The 16474-nt window shown below is 41.9% G+C and overlaps 1 protein-coding gene across 1 annotated transcript in view; it reads left to right on the forward strand.

Moving 5' to 3' along the window:
- SNTB1 (syntrophin beta 1) overlaps nt 1-16474 on the forward strand; it is a 115414-nt gene that overhangs the window by 41226 nt on the left and 57714 nt on the right. Inside the window, 1 exon segment of the mRNA XM_050892635.1 lies at nt 15509-15725. Coding sequence (XP_050748592.1) covers nt 15509-15725 — 217 coding nt within the window.

Raw genomic sequence — 16474 nt, forward strand, 5'->3', positions numbered from 1 at the left:
CAGCCAGGCTGTAATGAGTTTGCTCATCCTATTAGATAACGTCTCAGTAACAGCCCCAATAACCATTCTGTTTGTTCTGTGTTTGGGTTTTTTTTGTTGTGGTTTCTTTTTTTTTTAGGATAATGTGTCCTTCATTTGAGAAAGTTTTCTTTTCCATTAAATCCACAACCCTTTCTAAAAATTTAATTCTAATTACATATATTTTGTCTTTTACTTTCTTCTCGCTCCCGGTGCATGACAGAGGGGTGGTGGTGGGCCATGGGCATGGGCACCTCATTGCCATTTTATCAGATGCGCAGACCTGCTGCCACAACTTGGTCTGACTGTGGTGGGTGCTGAGCTGCTGTGAAGTGATCTGAAAATACTGACATGTAGCGAATGCTCTGAATGCTGTAAAGAGATTTTGTCAGGGAGGCAATATTTCTATGTAATGGTAGATAGTTAGAATTTCTGGCATGAATGTGTTGGCGTTATTCACCGTAGTTGAACACATAGCTCACGGGATGCTTCTGCCCTTGCTGCTGTGCTTTCCCACGGGGACAGCTCTGCAAGCTACAAAACGCAGCCCGGGAGCTTCTTGCAGCACCTGCCCCAGCACAGGGTGCTGCTGGGGTGGGAGAGGTGCTGGGGCCTGGCATCAGCTGCTGCTCCCTGTGTGCACGCTTGTGCACAGAGCAAAGGGGGAGCGGGCGAGGGCAGCCTGGCCCAGCAGCAGTGGTTATCTCTGTGCCTCCTCTTTTCTCTCCTTCCCCTCCTTTGCAGCAGATGTTAGAGGCTGCTGCTGTGGGAGGGAAAGGGTAAAAGGGAAGGTGAGGTGTTTTGGGCAGGGAGGGGAGAGATTGGCACTTGCTGGGGTGGGTGAGAGAGGGATGTGCAGGGTGTACCTGTGGGAGGGAGGCAGGGAAGGGGCTGAGGCAGATGCTGGCGTGAAGCGGGGACTGCTGCTGATCAGTTCCTGGCAGAGGAACAAATCCGGATTTGGTCCCAGGGGTTGGGGGGGTAGGACCACTGTGATCAGGTAACAGCTTCTGGGGGAATGGGGAGCCAGAAATCTCTAGCTATATAACAGCATCCTAGGACATGGCATATGCTGAGGAGACACATGTATATGTGTATATATTTGCAAAGGTCTATATATTATTATATTGGCTTGCGTATATGTAGTTGCTCTGTTGCTACTAAATTATCTCCTTAACGCTTTTGTTGAAGAGGGCTTTCTGGTCATTGGTCATTAATGTGACTGCTTGCTAAGCACAAACCCTATAAGCCGCAGAGTGTGAGCCGGGTCTAGTGGTTGTAAGCTAAACTGAGGTGCGGGGATTGTGCTGTCAATCTGGAAGAACCCCATGAGTCTTCTAGTCTTGCCTCTGAGGGAGATGATGATTTGGCCCTTTGGTGGACTGAGACAATGCAGTGCAATATAAAAGGTGTGAAAAACAGTCTTGAGGAAGCTGAAGTGACCTAGAAGCACTCCATTTACTGGCACATACTTCTGAACTGGTCTGCCCTCTTTGCAGTTAATAGGCTTGTACACTCTCTAACCTACCATGCATTTAATAAAAGAGTTACAGAATAACCCTTGGTTAAACAAAGAGTGTATACAGCACTCCAATATTCTCAGCTCCTAACTTCTGGTAACTAGTGAGTCATTATTTACGCACCCAGGGAGTAAGTTTCTGACACTTCCTAGGTAGAAGAGGTGTAAATATCACAGGCATACCTCTGCCATCAGCTAGCTTAAAATCCTCTCCCAGCTCCCCATCTTCTTTTCTTAAATGCAATAATGAACCAGGCAGATTGGTCTTAGGGTTCCCCAAAAGTTTTGCTTTAGGCTCTCAATCTGCCACCAACTTTACTTCAGTCTCTTATGGCCTCTGCAAGGGGAGCAACTGCAGAAGTGGTCTTTAAAGGGTCGGAGATGAGCACGGTATAAATATTGAATTGTTTATCAGTTTCTGACATTTGCTGAAATCTAGAGTTTCAAAGTTGTCCTTTAAAAACTGGAGCACAAACCTACTATGGCAATAAGCCCAAAGGTCAGCTTACTTAGGTGAGTGATCTCTTCAGAGATATGTCTATAATATTCTCATGGCCTTTGGTGTGCAAGATGAGACAAGAGTCACCCTGACTGTGGGGATACAGACAGGCTGGTATTTGTGGTCTGCACTGAGGCATGGTCCTGTACGGCTGAAGTCAAAACTTTTTTCCAGTGGTTCCATTTGGGATATCTCTTGGTGAACTGGGGTTCAACAGCTACTCATGCAGCTACCTGCTGGGGTTAGTTTTCCTCCCACTTCCCATTCTTTCCCTCTTTATAGACTAGTCACGTCTTCAGCTTTGACCATTGGACCTGAGCTAATTCCCACTGAAGATGAACCCAGTGACTTTGGCAGAAGTTGTAAGTGACCCTGAGATCAGAAGCTCTTTGAGGCAGAAACTGTTCTTGATTTTTTTTTTTTTTTTTGCTGTGCCCATCAGTGCTGCTGTTAAAAAAAAAAAAAGAAAAAAGAAAAAGAAGCAGCACTAATATCATCTGATTGTGCTCTCTGCAAGTAGCCAGAGAGACCTGCCCTTGAACTAAATAAAACAAGCAAGCCTCAAGCAGATAGTTATCCCTGTTGTGTATCCCCAAGCCTCTGTAAAAGCATAGATGAGCTGGATGGGAAAGCTGTGCTTTCAGCTCCTCTTTTCAAAGGTACTCCCACGCTGGAGCATAAAGAAAACCAGTTATGCTAATGGCAAGCATGCACATACACCATCCTTTGCTTTCAGTCTGCCTTTGCCTCTCAAGCTTGTTTACTTTTGCAACGGAATTATTCTCAGGACTTACAGGACAGACATATAGGGAGGGTTTTTTTTCCCTTTTGTGGGAATTGGCCTGAACATGTGAGGCCAAGCCAGTGAGTGTGAGGTTCAGCAGAGCTGCAGTTAATCTGCACACGTATTGAGGACTTTTCTTTGCATTACATGTGCCTCAAGTCCAGTCCCCCTGTCTGTACAGGCTCTGGTGGGCATCCTCATCTGGCTAGGTGCTCCCAGTTGCGTGAGCTGTCCTTGCTTCAGACAAATGCTTTTATATCTATATCTATCAGCAGAATTCAAGCAACAACTCCAGTGCAAAAACCTTTTATGCCTGAAGTGGTGCTGAAAGTTTAAGTCTTGATGGAATCCCTGCATGGGAAGCAGCAGTGATAACAACACAGGGAAAATTCTTGCCACTATTAATTGCAAAAGCATCCTAGCAACTGTATCACCGTGCTCATATTTCCTTTTCTTCCTCATGTTTTTCCACTGTTTTTACAAACAGCACCTGCTACGGCTGTCTCCATTACAGGGATATACAATACAACTGTAACAACACTGGGAGATACATGCATGATTTTTACGGTAGGCTCTTCTGCCTGCTTATTTCCTTGTCATGTCCCTATTGTCTCTTAACTTGTACTTGATTTCTAAGCTCCTTGGCAGGGGACCAGCTTTTTGTTCTGTGTTTGCACAGCATCTGAGGCTGTCATGCCCGGTTCTTCGCTAATCCTGGTAAGTGCTCCAGTAGTACAAATGGCAAATAAATTTGAGATACAAACAAATTAGCATTCTTCTCACCGATTAAACAAATGGTTTTATCTGTGATGATTTGAGCCAGAGTTGCATTTCATTACAGCCCATTGAAGCTCAGCTGGGAATTGCCAGTTTCTTTTCCAGCCTCTGTTATCAGCCTCCTGTACTAGCTGACCAAATGTACTTGGCAGGCAGTCTGCAGACGCTGAAAAACAATAGGTTGTACTATTTTAACCTGGCTTTGACCTAACCTGGAACAGTCAAAACTGGCATTTGGTATAGTGAGCAAATGCGTTTTGCTGTGCCGAGTCAACTGCACTTGCCGTTCAGCAGCCGCTGAGAGCAACCTGTGTCTGTCTTGTCCTACAGAGAGGTGGGGGGACCACGCTGGCCCCGGCGTCCGCGTGGTACCAGGCGAGTCTCAGTAATTCTCTGTAATAGGGCTTGAATGAAGCAGGGAATTACTTTGCCCTTAAATTGAAGATTAATGTGATTTTTTCTGGGACAGAAAACATTGCTTGTTTTCTAGAAGGATAAAGTGTCCACTGAAACAGGATTATATTTACATTATTATTGCAGGGCGATCTGTGAAATAGGCTTTCTGTACTACAGTAAAGAGCCATGACCCCTCACAGAGTTATCTTTTAAGCTGCATGCTAAACCCACGGGGGCTTATGGCTCAAAGCTAATGGGGATTTAACTTCTCACTGAAAGGAATTTGAAGCCTAACCCTATTTAGATGCTCTTTGCTCTCATTGATTAAATGCCCAGTCCACTGCAAGAAACTTAATGGAATCATAACTATATGAATTTTCCATCTGACAAAATGGATGCTGGGGGACACTCCATGCAATATTTATTAGAAAAGGAGTTTGATCTTAAAAAGACATTTTAAATCAAAATGTCAATTCAAAGTACCATTTTGTTTGTAGAGAAAGAAATGAATTTGAATGAGAATGTATTTTTCAGAGCACTCCACAAAACCATTTCATGGAAAAAAATTCAGTTTCTGAATTCAGGATTTTTATGAGGATTTTCACTGCTTTCCTTGTTCCCTGTGTTCACTAATTCATTTCTGAGAGCCTGTCTGCAGAATAGTTTTAAATGATGCTATATAAAAATAATAAACCTGCCAAAAAAAAAAAAAGTCTTTCTTTTTACCCCCAAATCGCATTATGGACTGGAGTTCCAGGAGGACCATAATTCCATCAGGGATCATTGGCATTTTTTAAGATACAGTAACTACAGCTCCTCGGGGATGAGAATAGAAGAGCTGTCATCTTGGTAAGAGACTTTGAGCTGCAAAGAGCAGCACATGATGTCATGGTCCTATGGCAGCACAGCTGGATTTCAGTCCTGATCTCTTTGGGTGCTGCAATTCTGAGAATTTCCTGCGCTCAAAGTGCTGGTGCTTTCTGAATAGCTTTTAGCCGATGCTAATGACTAGTGTGCTTATTCTTTAGTTGTTGTAGTTTGTTGTTAGGGTTTTGGTGGCTTATTCCTAGAGAAAACTGTAATCCCTGGGAGAAAAAGGCTCCATTCAAATGGAAGCCCAGGCACTGAGGCACAAGGATGTGGCTTAATGTTTCATTGTCCTTCTCTTTTCATCGCCCTTGCTGGACATAGACTCCTGCTTCCTCCACCCCTTGAAATACAAGGGGTGGTGCCATGTGAGATCTGGTCTCCCTTCCAGTGCCTCGGCGAGCAATCTGTCTGCTTCAGGTGGTTTTCTCCTAGCCTGTAGACCAGCAAGGACATAGGTGTAGAGCCAAACCTCATTCCAGGTCTGCCACTTGCCTGCTGGGTCATCTTGCAAATGTCTGTAGGTGGAGAAGAGACAGTTTGAGACTGTACTTGGACTTCAGAACCGGGCAAAGGTGGTCTTGAGCTATCATTATGCCACATGGAAATAAATAAAAATAGAGCGGCTACATTATGCCCACCTCTGATCAGAAGAACTCATCCCAGTTCCCCATGATCGATTTAGGGACCTCCTTGGGTTTGTGTTTCTTTTTTTTTTCTTAGTTATACAGAAGTCTTAAAACTACTGTACAGATTTTCTTATGTCTTGTCAGAGGAGCTGTTGTGCTTCTCCCGTTGAACTGTGATGGTGCGGCAGCCTGGAGGTGGTAGTTTTTGATGGAGTGAAGTGATTCCTGTGGGCTCGCAGTGTTGAACTGACTGGGTACTTCTCCAAATTTACCAAACTTCATTATTCCCAGTTTAAATGAGAAAAGGAGAGGGAGGCAGGCAGGCACATGGGCATTCATAGGAATTTTCAGTCCAAGTCACTGAACTTCAATAGTGTTCATATTATATTTATCTACCTATCTGTCTATATTTATATACCTGTATGCATATAGATACAAGTATTTATAATCACTGGCACTTGAGTGTTCTGGATATGGCCATTGGTCTGTCCTGTTGGTAAGGTTGCAAACTAAAGGATTCCCAAAAATAAGGACTTGTATGGTGATCTGATGCCTTTTGATGGATAGCCCAGCCACAGGAGATATGGCAAGTTCTTAGCTGAATGAGTGCCCTGAGTTTGTTCATTTTCAAAGCTTTTGGTGTTGTCCGGTGAAGAATGAAAAGGATGAACTTTGAAATTTTGCAAGTGCTTGCAGCCCTGCTCTTCAAAATAAATCCTGGGGATCTTGGAAGGTCTTCAAGGTCTTCCCATAAGGAGAAGACTGTAGGCACTGTGAATCCGGTTTTCACTGGCACTGGGATCCCTTTGGGTTGTTTAAAAATGAAAAGTCGTAAAGGGGTAGAAATTAAGTTTAGTGCTGAGAACTCTGTCACTGACTTACTGCATGACTTCGAGGAAGGCATTTTAACTTGCCTGTGTCAGTTTAGCCATCTCTAAAACAGGTACAATCATACACAGCATAATAATTTCCCTCAGTAGTGCCATTTTCAGTCTATCCTGTACTACTTAATGATTTGTGTGACTGCTGAAATAACAGCATGCTCTAAAACCGTAATGCCCTTATGTATTTTTCACATAATCACTAGCGGTTGAAATATTTGTTCTGACACTTGAGATTACTCATGTAAATAGAAAAATTATAGCATGCTGGCGATGCCAGACACCTTGAATTCCATCTGAGCGTGTGGGTAATTGGAGAGGGATCTATAAATACTAACAGAGAGGGGGAAACAACAAGCATGAGCAGCACATGGGAAATTCTGAATCAACTTATTCCTAAGATTTAGATAAAAGATTTTAAAATATAACATGTCAATATTGGGTAGGAGATGGTCCTTAGGAATCCGAGTGCTGCAGGTCCACTGAAGAAATGTATTTTGCTCCCTTTCCCTGCTTTGCGTGAAGCTACATTTTTCTGTTGTATTTTGAGTAGAGTTACAAGGAGTGTGATGACCTAGTCCTAATACCATGTGACTAAAGCCTCTTTTTTTTATTTTTTAACTTATGAAGCATTCTGCCTTGGAGACAAGCGGAAGCTCCAGTTTGATTATCAGTGAGTAACTCACAGGTCCCACAATGCTTTTTCTCAAAATGTGACTGCTAATTTGTATGTTCAGCTCCCAAATTGCCTGTTTCAGATGTTTTCCACTTCCATTATGAAAGATTTACATAGTTCTAATTGTAGAGTTCATAATGTCATATAACAATGTAGCAAATGAGCTGTGTCACAGTTTACATAAAAATGTAGTGAGTTTTATAGCTACTACTTGCAGGTTTTGACAGTAGTCTTTTTCAATTTTTAGTTTATTAGGTAAGGGACACTGGTGCAATGTGGCTGCTCCCTGTTCTCCAGTGAGTAGTGCTTCTTTTGAGTACAAGCTCTTCAAGATAGCATCCGTGTCTCCTTCTAGATCAAGCTGTAAGCATCTCCTTTTTAACCAAACGTTGTACTTCTGGGGTTTACAGAATATTTACAAGCTAAAATTTGTTTTTCAGATTATGAAGAGAGAGATATATCTGCATTTATTTTGGGGAAGTATGTAAAGTTTTTGGAAGACAGATGAATATCTTATGGGACCTTGCCACTAGAATTTATGCATTTATCATTAGTGAAATATCAAAACCCAGAACTGAATACATCCAATTTATTGAAACAGAAACTTTGAAATTTAAAATAAACTAAATCACTTGAAGGAAACTGTAACACATTCAGTGTAGTAGGTATGAGTAATGGAAATTATAATGGAAAGTATTAGGCAACATCAATTGCAAAGGGTCTGTCTTTAGTTTATTATTAATTTACCAGTTTGAAATTTTTGTGTACCAGATTCCCGACAACCTGTGACTGCTTTTGATCACTCCATCAGCTGAAGTGCTAGCAAGTGTCACGTATTTAGAGCTTTGAACCAGGCCAGTGATCCAGCCTCAGGTTTCATTGTGATTCTGTGTGACACAATTTTGTATCTGTGTAGTTTCCATTAATCTATTTTGAACAGAAACACAAAAATCTCACCCTGACATTGAAACTAGTCCTGCTTCCTTGAGCACGCATGCCGTTAGCCTCAGACATGGACTTTATTATTAGAACCCAGTAATGTAACTCACAAAGGAGCTGAAAGAGGATGGTTAGCAGTGACCAGCTTCAAGTGACATCAGGGAGAAGTGGGTGGGAAATGCTGACTGGCAGCGAAGCTTTCAGGCTGTCTAATATAGACTGGAGGGGAGTAAGTTGTGTGCTTTGCTCATGCTTGCTCTATGTGGAGTATAAAACTGTGGCTTTGTGGAGGAATGAAAATGGATTAATACTTACTAGGTTTTGCAGTTGACAATACTGATATGCTGCATAAGATAAGACATTTAAAGCCTTCACTCCCTAGAAACATTTGCACTGAGGAGACTCGGAAAGGGTTGAAGAAGTGTTTACTAAAGGGGAACATCAGGCCTAGGGAATCAGTGGCTGAATCAGCCCACATCATAGGCGAAGTCTCAGGAAAGGAAACTGAGGAAAAGTAACTCTCAGAAGAATTTTTGGTGTTACACAGAAGCATGGGATGGCCTGGGAGTGTAATCTCCAGCTCCACAAGTGCTGAAATCAGAGCAGAAAAGGGAGGTCCCTGGTGCAGGTGGGAAAGAGAAGGCATCCGCAGGGGCTGCCCGTGGCTCCTGCGAAGAGTCGCCGCTGAGTTTCCTCCTACAGTTTCTTGACTTCTAAGACATCTTTGGTGGCGAGTTACATTTTTTGAGACCTGCTATGGATAATACAGTGTGGCTGGTCACTGTGCCCTATTCGGGTTATCAAAACCATGAGGTTTCACAGACTGCACCCTTGCATGGCTTCCTGAGAGCAGCCCATTTCCCCCCTTTTTCTCCCGTTTGATGGGGACTTGGACACGCTGATCCTTCAGTCTGCTGTCTGAACCGCAAGTCTTCTTACCTCATTGACAAAGAAATTCTCTTAACCACACAAAATTGCTGATTACAGGGTGCTTTGAAGAGGAACTGCCTTCATTTTTTGGGTGCAAGCGTGTGATGGTGCTTACAGCACTGCTTAACATTGCTCCACCTTTTTTATAGAAGCAGCTGCTAATTTAAAGAAACACTGTGAAGTATTCTTTATATTTTTAAAATGCAGTTGTTGATCTTTTTCACCCAGCCTGTTTCTAGCCCACTGAAAGCTTGAACCTGAAGCCTTGTTGCTTACCAGCAGCCTTTTGGCACCAATCGCTGATGCCCACCCTTCAGGTAAACTTTATCGTAAAGGCATGTTTGTCTCCTGGATCTTTCTGAAGTTGCTCTTTCAAAACAATCATTTGTGTCTTCCATATAAGAAGTATAATAAGTGCATACATTGAATGTATTTTAAAAAGGATTTTAAAACCAGCCCCTTACAATTTAGATCCAAGCCTGTCTCTTTAAGGGATGAATACACTGAATTCAGATGAATTCATTTAAAACCAGCAGAAAATGGTAAATTCAGCTTAGTCTCACTACAGTATGAGAAATGGCCAAAGCGTAAAGGGGATTTGTATTCTCACAAGGTGTTTATTTTAACTAATTTGTATCATCTCCCCGAGGTGGAGATCTGATGCTCTTGGCAGATCAAGAGGTTTACTATTTCAAATCCCTTTCAGCACGGAGGAAAGCAGATGATGTGAATGGATGTTACTTGTCTGAACATAGTAACAGATGTTTCTGTAGGAAATGGAGTGGAAACACTCACAAGCAGGATTGTTGACTGGTTTTTGGTTTATGCCCACATGAAAGCTGTTGAAAGAGTCATGCAACACATCTTCATAGATGATCTGATTCATAAACTCTTTTCTTCAAGTATTTGGGTCTGTGTTTCGACGATGGCACCAGCAGCTGGACAGATTCTCATCTCATTTTTATACACGTGTCTTCACTGTAGGGCATGTGGTTTGCTTGAGTTTAGTGGAAATTTGATCTCTAACATAAAATCTAGCAGGCAAATTCTGGTATCATGATACTGAATTAATTTTAATACAGTAGACCTTTCTCTAGCTCTGTTAATCTCCGTTCCATTGACAATAGTGTAAAATACTCTGCATTTATGTTGGCATTGCTTGGGCACAGTTTATAAATTTTATGGCAAGACTTCTCCTTTCAGTTACAACTAGCTTTGAAACCATTTGACGCATTTTGGTTTGTGCCTTACCAAAACTGCTAGACTGCAAATTCTGTGTTTCAATGTTTCATCAAGCAAAATGACACAACAGTGCTGAGTGATGGACTTGCTTGGCTGATCTGCCCTTCTGAAGGCAACTTACCTGCGGTGATTACCCCTAGGTTTTGCTACTGTCCACTTTTTTTCCTTGGGACAGTATCACTTCAGCAGCTGTTAGATGGCTCTGAGTTGTTAACTTCGACTTGCAATGGTGCTATTTACAATCTCAGAAGTGTTTGTCTTCATTTGTTTTCTCCTTTCCAGGTGGGAACTGCATACCTGCAGGTTGGGCCTCCTCTAGTTCTGCATTAGCAGCTCTTGTCAAACTAACAAAAACTCATTTTTGCAAGAAAAGTTACTGTATGCCATGCTCCCCGCAGTACTCTTGCAGATGGCCTGATGTATTCGCTTCAGCGCAGACGAGTCAAACAGCCCCTTCATACTGAATAAGCTGATAAAAGCAATGGATCTCATCACGTTCAATTTGTGGGCTTGAGTGACTCCAAAGGTTGATCCCTACATGCAGTCTTAAAACGTCTTCAGTACGGTGGAGGACTTGCCTAGCTCCTCTTCTCTGGGCCATCGTTCACCCTGGCAGAAACCAGACCAGATGAAGATGGATTTATGGGAACTTTGGAAAACCTATCTTTTTGGGGGTATAGGTATCAGTAACATTAGTGCATCCTTTGAAAATAGCCTCAAGAGGTTTCTGGGTGATGTTTTCTACTTACCTTTGGTAGCTGTCTCTGAGTACTTACTTAGGAGAGAACAAATGCATAAAGAGGAGACTCTGTGCTTTTCCCCTGCAAAGGGGAATTCCTTGATCATCTTTCTTCGAGCAGATTCGGGTATGTTGTTCCTTCTGCTTTCATATTGTAAACCTACACATCCTGTCCTCATTCCTATAGTAACGAAAGAGCTTTGCTCGGGAGTGCTGGCTTCTCTTCAGTGCTCTTTGTCTTCCCTCCTAGGAAGCAGTTTGAATGTGTCAGAAGAGTCCCAGTTCCTCAGAACTGTGTCTGGCCAAGAACCTGACCAAGTTGGTCTGTAGTATTTCTCTCATTAAAAGCCTGCTTCTTCCCCCCCCAAAAGTCATCTGTGAACAGTAACAAAGGATTAATTGTGGAGACTTAGGATTTGGCAGAAGTGCGCATAAAAGAAGTGCTTTTTTGGAAGCTACATTGCCTGTCTTGCAGATCAAAAAATAAATGCAAAATATTTCAATGTGTATCAGTGGATTAATTCATTTGATTGCAACTTCCTTTCCTCTTCTCTTTGTGGGGAGGGGCGCTCCGGAGATTGGAATTTTAATTGCTTGACCGCAGTTTCTTATTAGTGGTGCACCAAAAGGGTATGGATCATTAATTAGTACTGAATATAAGGATCTCTGAGGCTGAGCTATAGCATCAAATGGGTCAGTTTAGACAACTCTTGACTGAAATTACAGTTTATCAGTAAATTGAGTTATAATAATGAAACCATTAGAATTTTTTCTCAGTCCCTGCATGTTGGTTTCTGTGTTTGCAAAGTACATTCTGATGTAGCATTTTTATATAAATATATATTTAATATTTGTATATATATTAGACATGTATCTATTCTGAAGGCATATATATACATGCCTATAGAATAGTTATACATAATTCAGAGTTGTTGTACAATGGTATGCCTTATTTAATTTTATTAAATGTTTTGGGGTTTTAATCCATTAGGTAGTTTCACTGGCAATATATAGAAACAGTGTTCTCTATAGCTGCTTTCTTTTTCAGTCGGTACCTGGGTTTGTGCTACTGTATCCAAAGGGAAATCTAGCTCTTGAGTGTAACGGTCTGAAAACAGAATATTATCCACATTATTACTTTAATGTCCAGTAGTCTGTATCATATTTTTTCTGGTTTTAAAACTTGCTGATGGAAGTGAATCGTATAACTTCAGTTATACATTAACTTTGCTGCATCCAAGATTCTCAGGTAGTGCAGTGTGGAATAGGACTATGCCTATAATACATACTGGTATCAACTTGTTTTCTAGTGTGTGGATTAAGAACTGGTTAATGGACAGACTGCAAAATGTAGACACGTGTGGGGTCACCATAAATTGCTGCGTGTGTAGTAGGGTTACTGGTGCATTGGTATAAAACAGAGTGTTCTGCAGTATTTGCATCCAGAGTTTAGAGGTAAATAGGAAATAATTGCTAGTAAAACTTATGAATAATCTGTGTAATAAGGCATGTGCCTTATTTCAGCTAAATTCATAAATTGGACTTTGGTTATGGACATGTAATTATGGATGTTGATGGGGCAAATGGAAAACAGTGGCTCTGAAATATAAATAATCCAAAAAATTATATAAATGGATCAAGTTCTGCCACCTGTTCCACTCCCATATTCCATTTGTGCATTTATATGTATCCATTTGGGGGCTTTTAAAATATGAAACACATTTGAATATGCAAGAGCCATAAAGTCTGGTTTGTAAAACCCAGCAGAATTCAGCGATGAATCTAGAGAGCTGTGCTTGTTTTTAGTGGGAAGTAGGAAGTAATTAGTAGAAAACTACTAAAAGCCATTTTTTTTTTGACGGAAAACCTATATTCACTTCATTTTTTAATTCTCCTGTAGAATTTTGTAGGAAGATGGTGTTCAGCAGTTTACCAGTATATTAATGGATCTTTACTCATTTAAATCTCTGGGGCTGAGCAGCCATCTCCTGTTGAGAGTTAGTAGAAACTAGATGTCTGCGAGTTCAGAAGTTGGCAGGAGTTTTCATAGGACATTTTTCCTCAAGGTAATTTTCTTGGCTTTTGCTGTGTTTGAGACTCAGTTTGTGGAAAGAGGGTTGTGTTTCTGCTCTCTCCTCCTGCTCCTGCTTCCTCTTTCACAGGAGTTTCTGAAACAGTGCAGCTGCCTGCCACGAATTCACCGGCGCGTCGCATGGAAACTTGGCTTCTTGGCACATGGAATGGACCGCTCTTTTCTTCTGTCCCTGTCTCTGGGGAATTAAATTCACATTTTGTGTTCCTGCTCAGGTTTAGAGCCAAATTTTTCACTTCAGCTTCCTTCCTCCCCCTGCCCCTCTCTCCTTAATTAAAAGATGCTCAGGTCGAATGCATATAGCTGCAGCTGAAAAAGGATGAAAATAGCACAGATGAAATAGCTACTCTGTTGAGACCTGGACCTTTATTTAGCATCACATTTGCTGGCATGTCACTGTAATGGAGTTCAAAAGCTGACTGGATTACTTTTTTCAGCAGATTAATTGATAATCTCTAATTTTAAAGGGAGCAAAATTTTGTTTGCAGTCAAACGTGATTTTTACAGCTTCAGCTGTTCCTCCCATCTAAGTTAATGACAAAGTCATATTCGTTCAGTGTAAACAGGAATAGATTTGCCACATCTGTATGTGTTCAGTCTCTCTGTTTCCCAAAGGCTATGAGTACATCCAAACTGAAATGCCGACTGCCAAAACCAGTATCTGTATGACACTGGCTAAAACTGCTTATTTTCAGCACCTTTGAAAATCAGGTAATTTATGGAGTACCCAAGGATGAGCACTGGTTTTGAAAGTTAGGTGATACAGGTTTTTAGATAATGGACTCCAGGTAGGTGTCTGCAAAAAGATCAAAAAATCAATCTCAACACCTTTTGCCTTAAATAGTTTCTGGAAGCCTGGTAGAATCCCATGCCATGCTCTTCCCTGAGCAGGGAAGAAATTAATTTCAAAAATTAGTCAGAATAGTATGGGGCAAAGAAATTAAGACAGCAGTGTTGGGTAGGACAGCATTTCTGATAAATCACAAATGATCCTTCTCACAGAGGAATATTCTGTAAAATACCTAAACACAGAAGTCCTCATAATTGAAGTTAACAGATTTTTTAAAAAAGAGAGGGCGAGCAATGGCAAGATGTGCACTAAGGTGTTTTAGAGGACGCTTACAGAGCCTGGACTCTAGTTTTGCACAGGTATCTCTCTTGGTAAAGCTGTTATGAAGTGCCTTGAAAACAGTGCTGCTGAAATTACTCACCTTATCTGTGGTTTTGACAGAAACACCGTTGTTCTTCTCCACTCCTCTGAATACTTCCCTTGCTTTCACTTTGAACTTAAAAACTTCAGTCTGCTTTCCCTAATTTAACCTCCTTCACCACAATGCCCTTTTGTAATTTACCCATCTTTTTGTTATTCAGTCATTCCCAGCTTCTTCCGCCGAGCTAACACAGTGATCTGCACTGTTTCTTTGAAGTCTTCTCTCACAGCATTTTAATATCTTCCCCAAATAAGTTCACAGTGCTCCTGCCCTTTCAGTTTGTGTTGTCGCTGTTTGCGTCATGGGTACAATCAAGTGGCAATAGCCAGTTAGGCAGCCACAGCTGTGTACATTGGATATATACGTTTAACCAGGATGCTTAAATGTGAGGTCTTTTCTTGGTTCAGCTCTGTCAGGTTTGTGAAGGAGAAGGAGACTGTGGCTGGCAGATTCACCAAGCACATGAAAAGCAAAAGCAAAAGTGATCTTGAACTGCCAAAAGAATTCAAAACCAGGGAAAAAGTTGCTATATTTGCCTGCATAAAGAGGGGATTATGAAGTAAGACTGTAAAAGAGGTATTGATTTTTGCATACATTAAGATCATTTGGAAATCCTACATTCACTTTTCCTATCCATACTGGAAAAAAGCATTGGAAGAGGCTGAGAAGAGATCTAATCTGACACCTCCGCTCTCACGAAAGGCTCAAACTCAGTTTTATGTCCTCAAGAGAAGGCTAAGAGGTGAATTGGGTTTTGTTTACTCCATATATATATGTACAAAACTAAAAACGGTTTCCCAGCAAGCAGAAATAGCTGTCGAGATCAGTGGCGGGACACTGACAAGCGTGAACCAGAAGCAAGATGTGAGTTTGCAGCGCTGGGAGTATTGCTGGAGCATTTTAGATAGGGGAATAATAGATTCACTGTCACTTGGTTGAATGTCTTTCTTAAAAACTTCCCTAAACCTCAGTCAGTTCACAGCTTCTGTACATAGGAATTGCTGCATGAGGACTTATAGCCTGTCAAGTAGAGGTGGGATGGCTCTCCTGGCCTTACACTAGCTATATGTTCTTATTTCGCCTATTCTGTTCTTTTCCCTCGTTTTACTCGTTGCACCATACTGAGATTGGCGGCAGTCAGATCTCCATCTTCTCTATTTGCACAGCTTCCAATGCTGTGACGCTGGATGAGTAGAAATAATGAACAGCGCTGAGGGTTGATACCAGTTCAGAGAACTCGCGTGGGATGCCACTACTGAATATCCATTTATTTATTGCTTTCCTTTTTCTTTTTTTTTCTTTTCCATAGTGAAATACATGAGAGAAGCAACCCCCTATGTAAAGAAAGGCTCCCCTGTTTCAGAAATTGGGTGGGAGACGCCTCCCCCCGAATCTCCCCGCTTGGGTTGCGCCTCTGCTGACCCCCTGTCGCAGCTTTCGCTCTCCATCCACAGAGACAAGAAGACAATACCGCTCAAGATGTGCTACGTGACGCGCAACATGACGGTGTCAGACCCCGAAAACAGGTGAGCGGGGGATTTGCCCGTGGCTGGGCTTTTGCCTTCGCGTTGAATCGTCGTCGACCTTTTCAGCGTTGGGTTTGGTGAGCAGGAGCTGGCAATGGGCTCTGGCCGCACACAGCAACCCAGCGAGGGGCAAGCGAGCACCAGTTTAGGAAGGGTGGGTGGTGGTGTCTGAGCCGCGTGGTGCTGGGTTCAGCTTTTGGGTTGTGCTACGGAAACTCTTCAGTGCGGTAATCCAACGTTTTTATTGGAAATAGAATCTCAGGGGTTTGTTTTCATCCTGATTAAGTGTCTGCTTTTGAAGGAAAAGACACTGTACACGCTAATTGGTTACATCTTCTGGGCTGGCTTAATCTAATTCCACTAAATTGCATTTTCTTTTCTTTTTTAATGAATATTATTTTAAGAATGGCCTGTTTTGTCCATTCAGTTCTGGGCATTAAAGTCAAGAATAGGAGAACAGTTCCACTTACAAGGCATTAATGGGGAATTGCTGCAACTTCTTGGGTTTTTTTCATAATGTTAAAAATAGGATGAGCTTTTACCAGCCCTTATTTATAACATATGTGGAACAGCTGCACCACACCAGCACACTCTCTGATCCCTGCTCTAACAGCTGCTAATAAAAAAGGGACCAGTCAAGTCAGTAATACAGACTGATTCTTCCATCCAAATAATGGCCTTTTTGTTTTTCTGCAGTGTGCTGGCTTGCCCAGAAGCTGGGTGTAATGCCTTTCATTCTCAGGCCTTAC

The sequence above is a fragment of the Gymnogyps californianus genome, chromosome 2 (genome assembly GCF_018139145.2).
Source record: "Gymnogyps californianus isolate 813 chromosome 2, ASM1813914v2, whole genome shotgun sequence".
Lineage (NCBI taxonomy): Eukaryota > Metazoa > Chordata > Aves > Accipitriformes > Cathartidae > Gymnogyps > Gymnogyps californianus.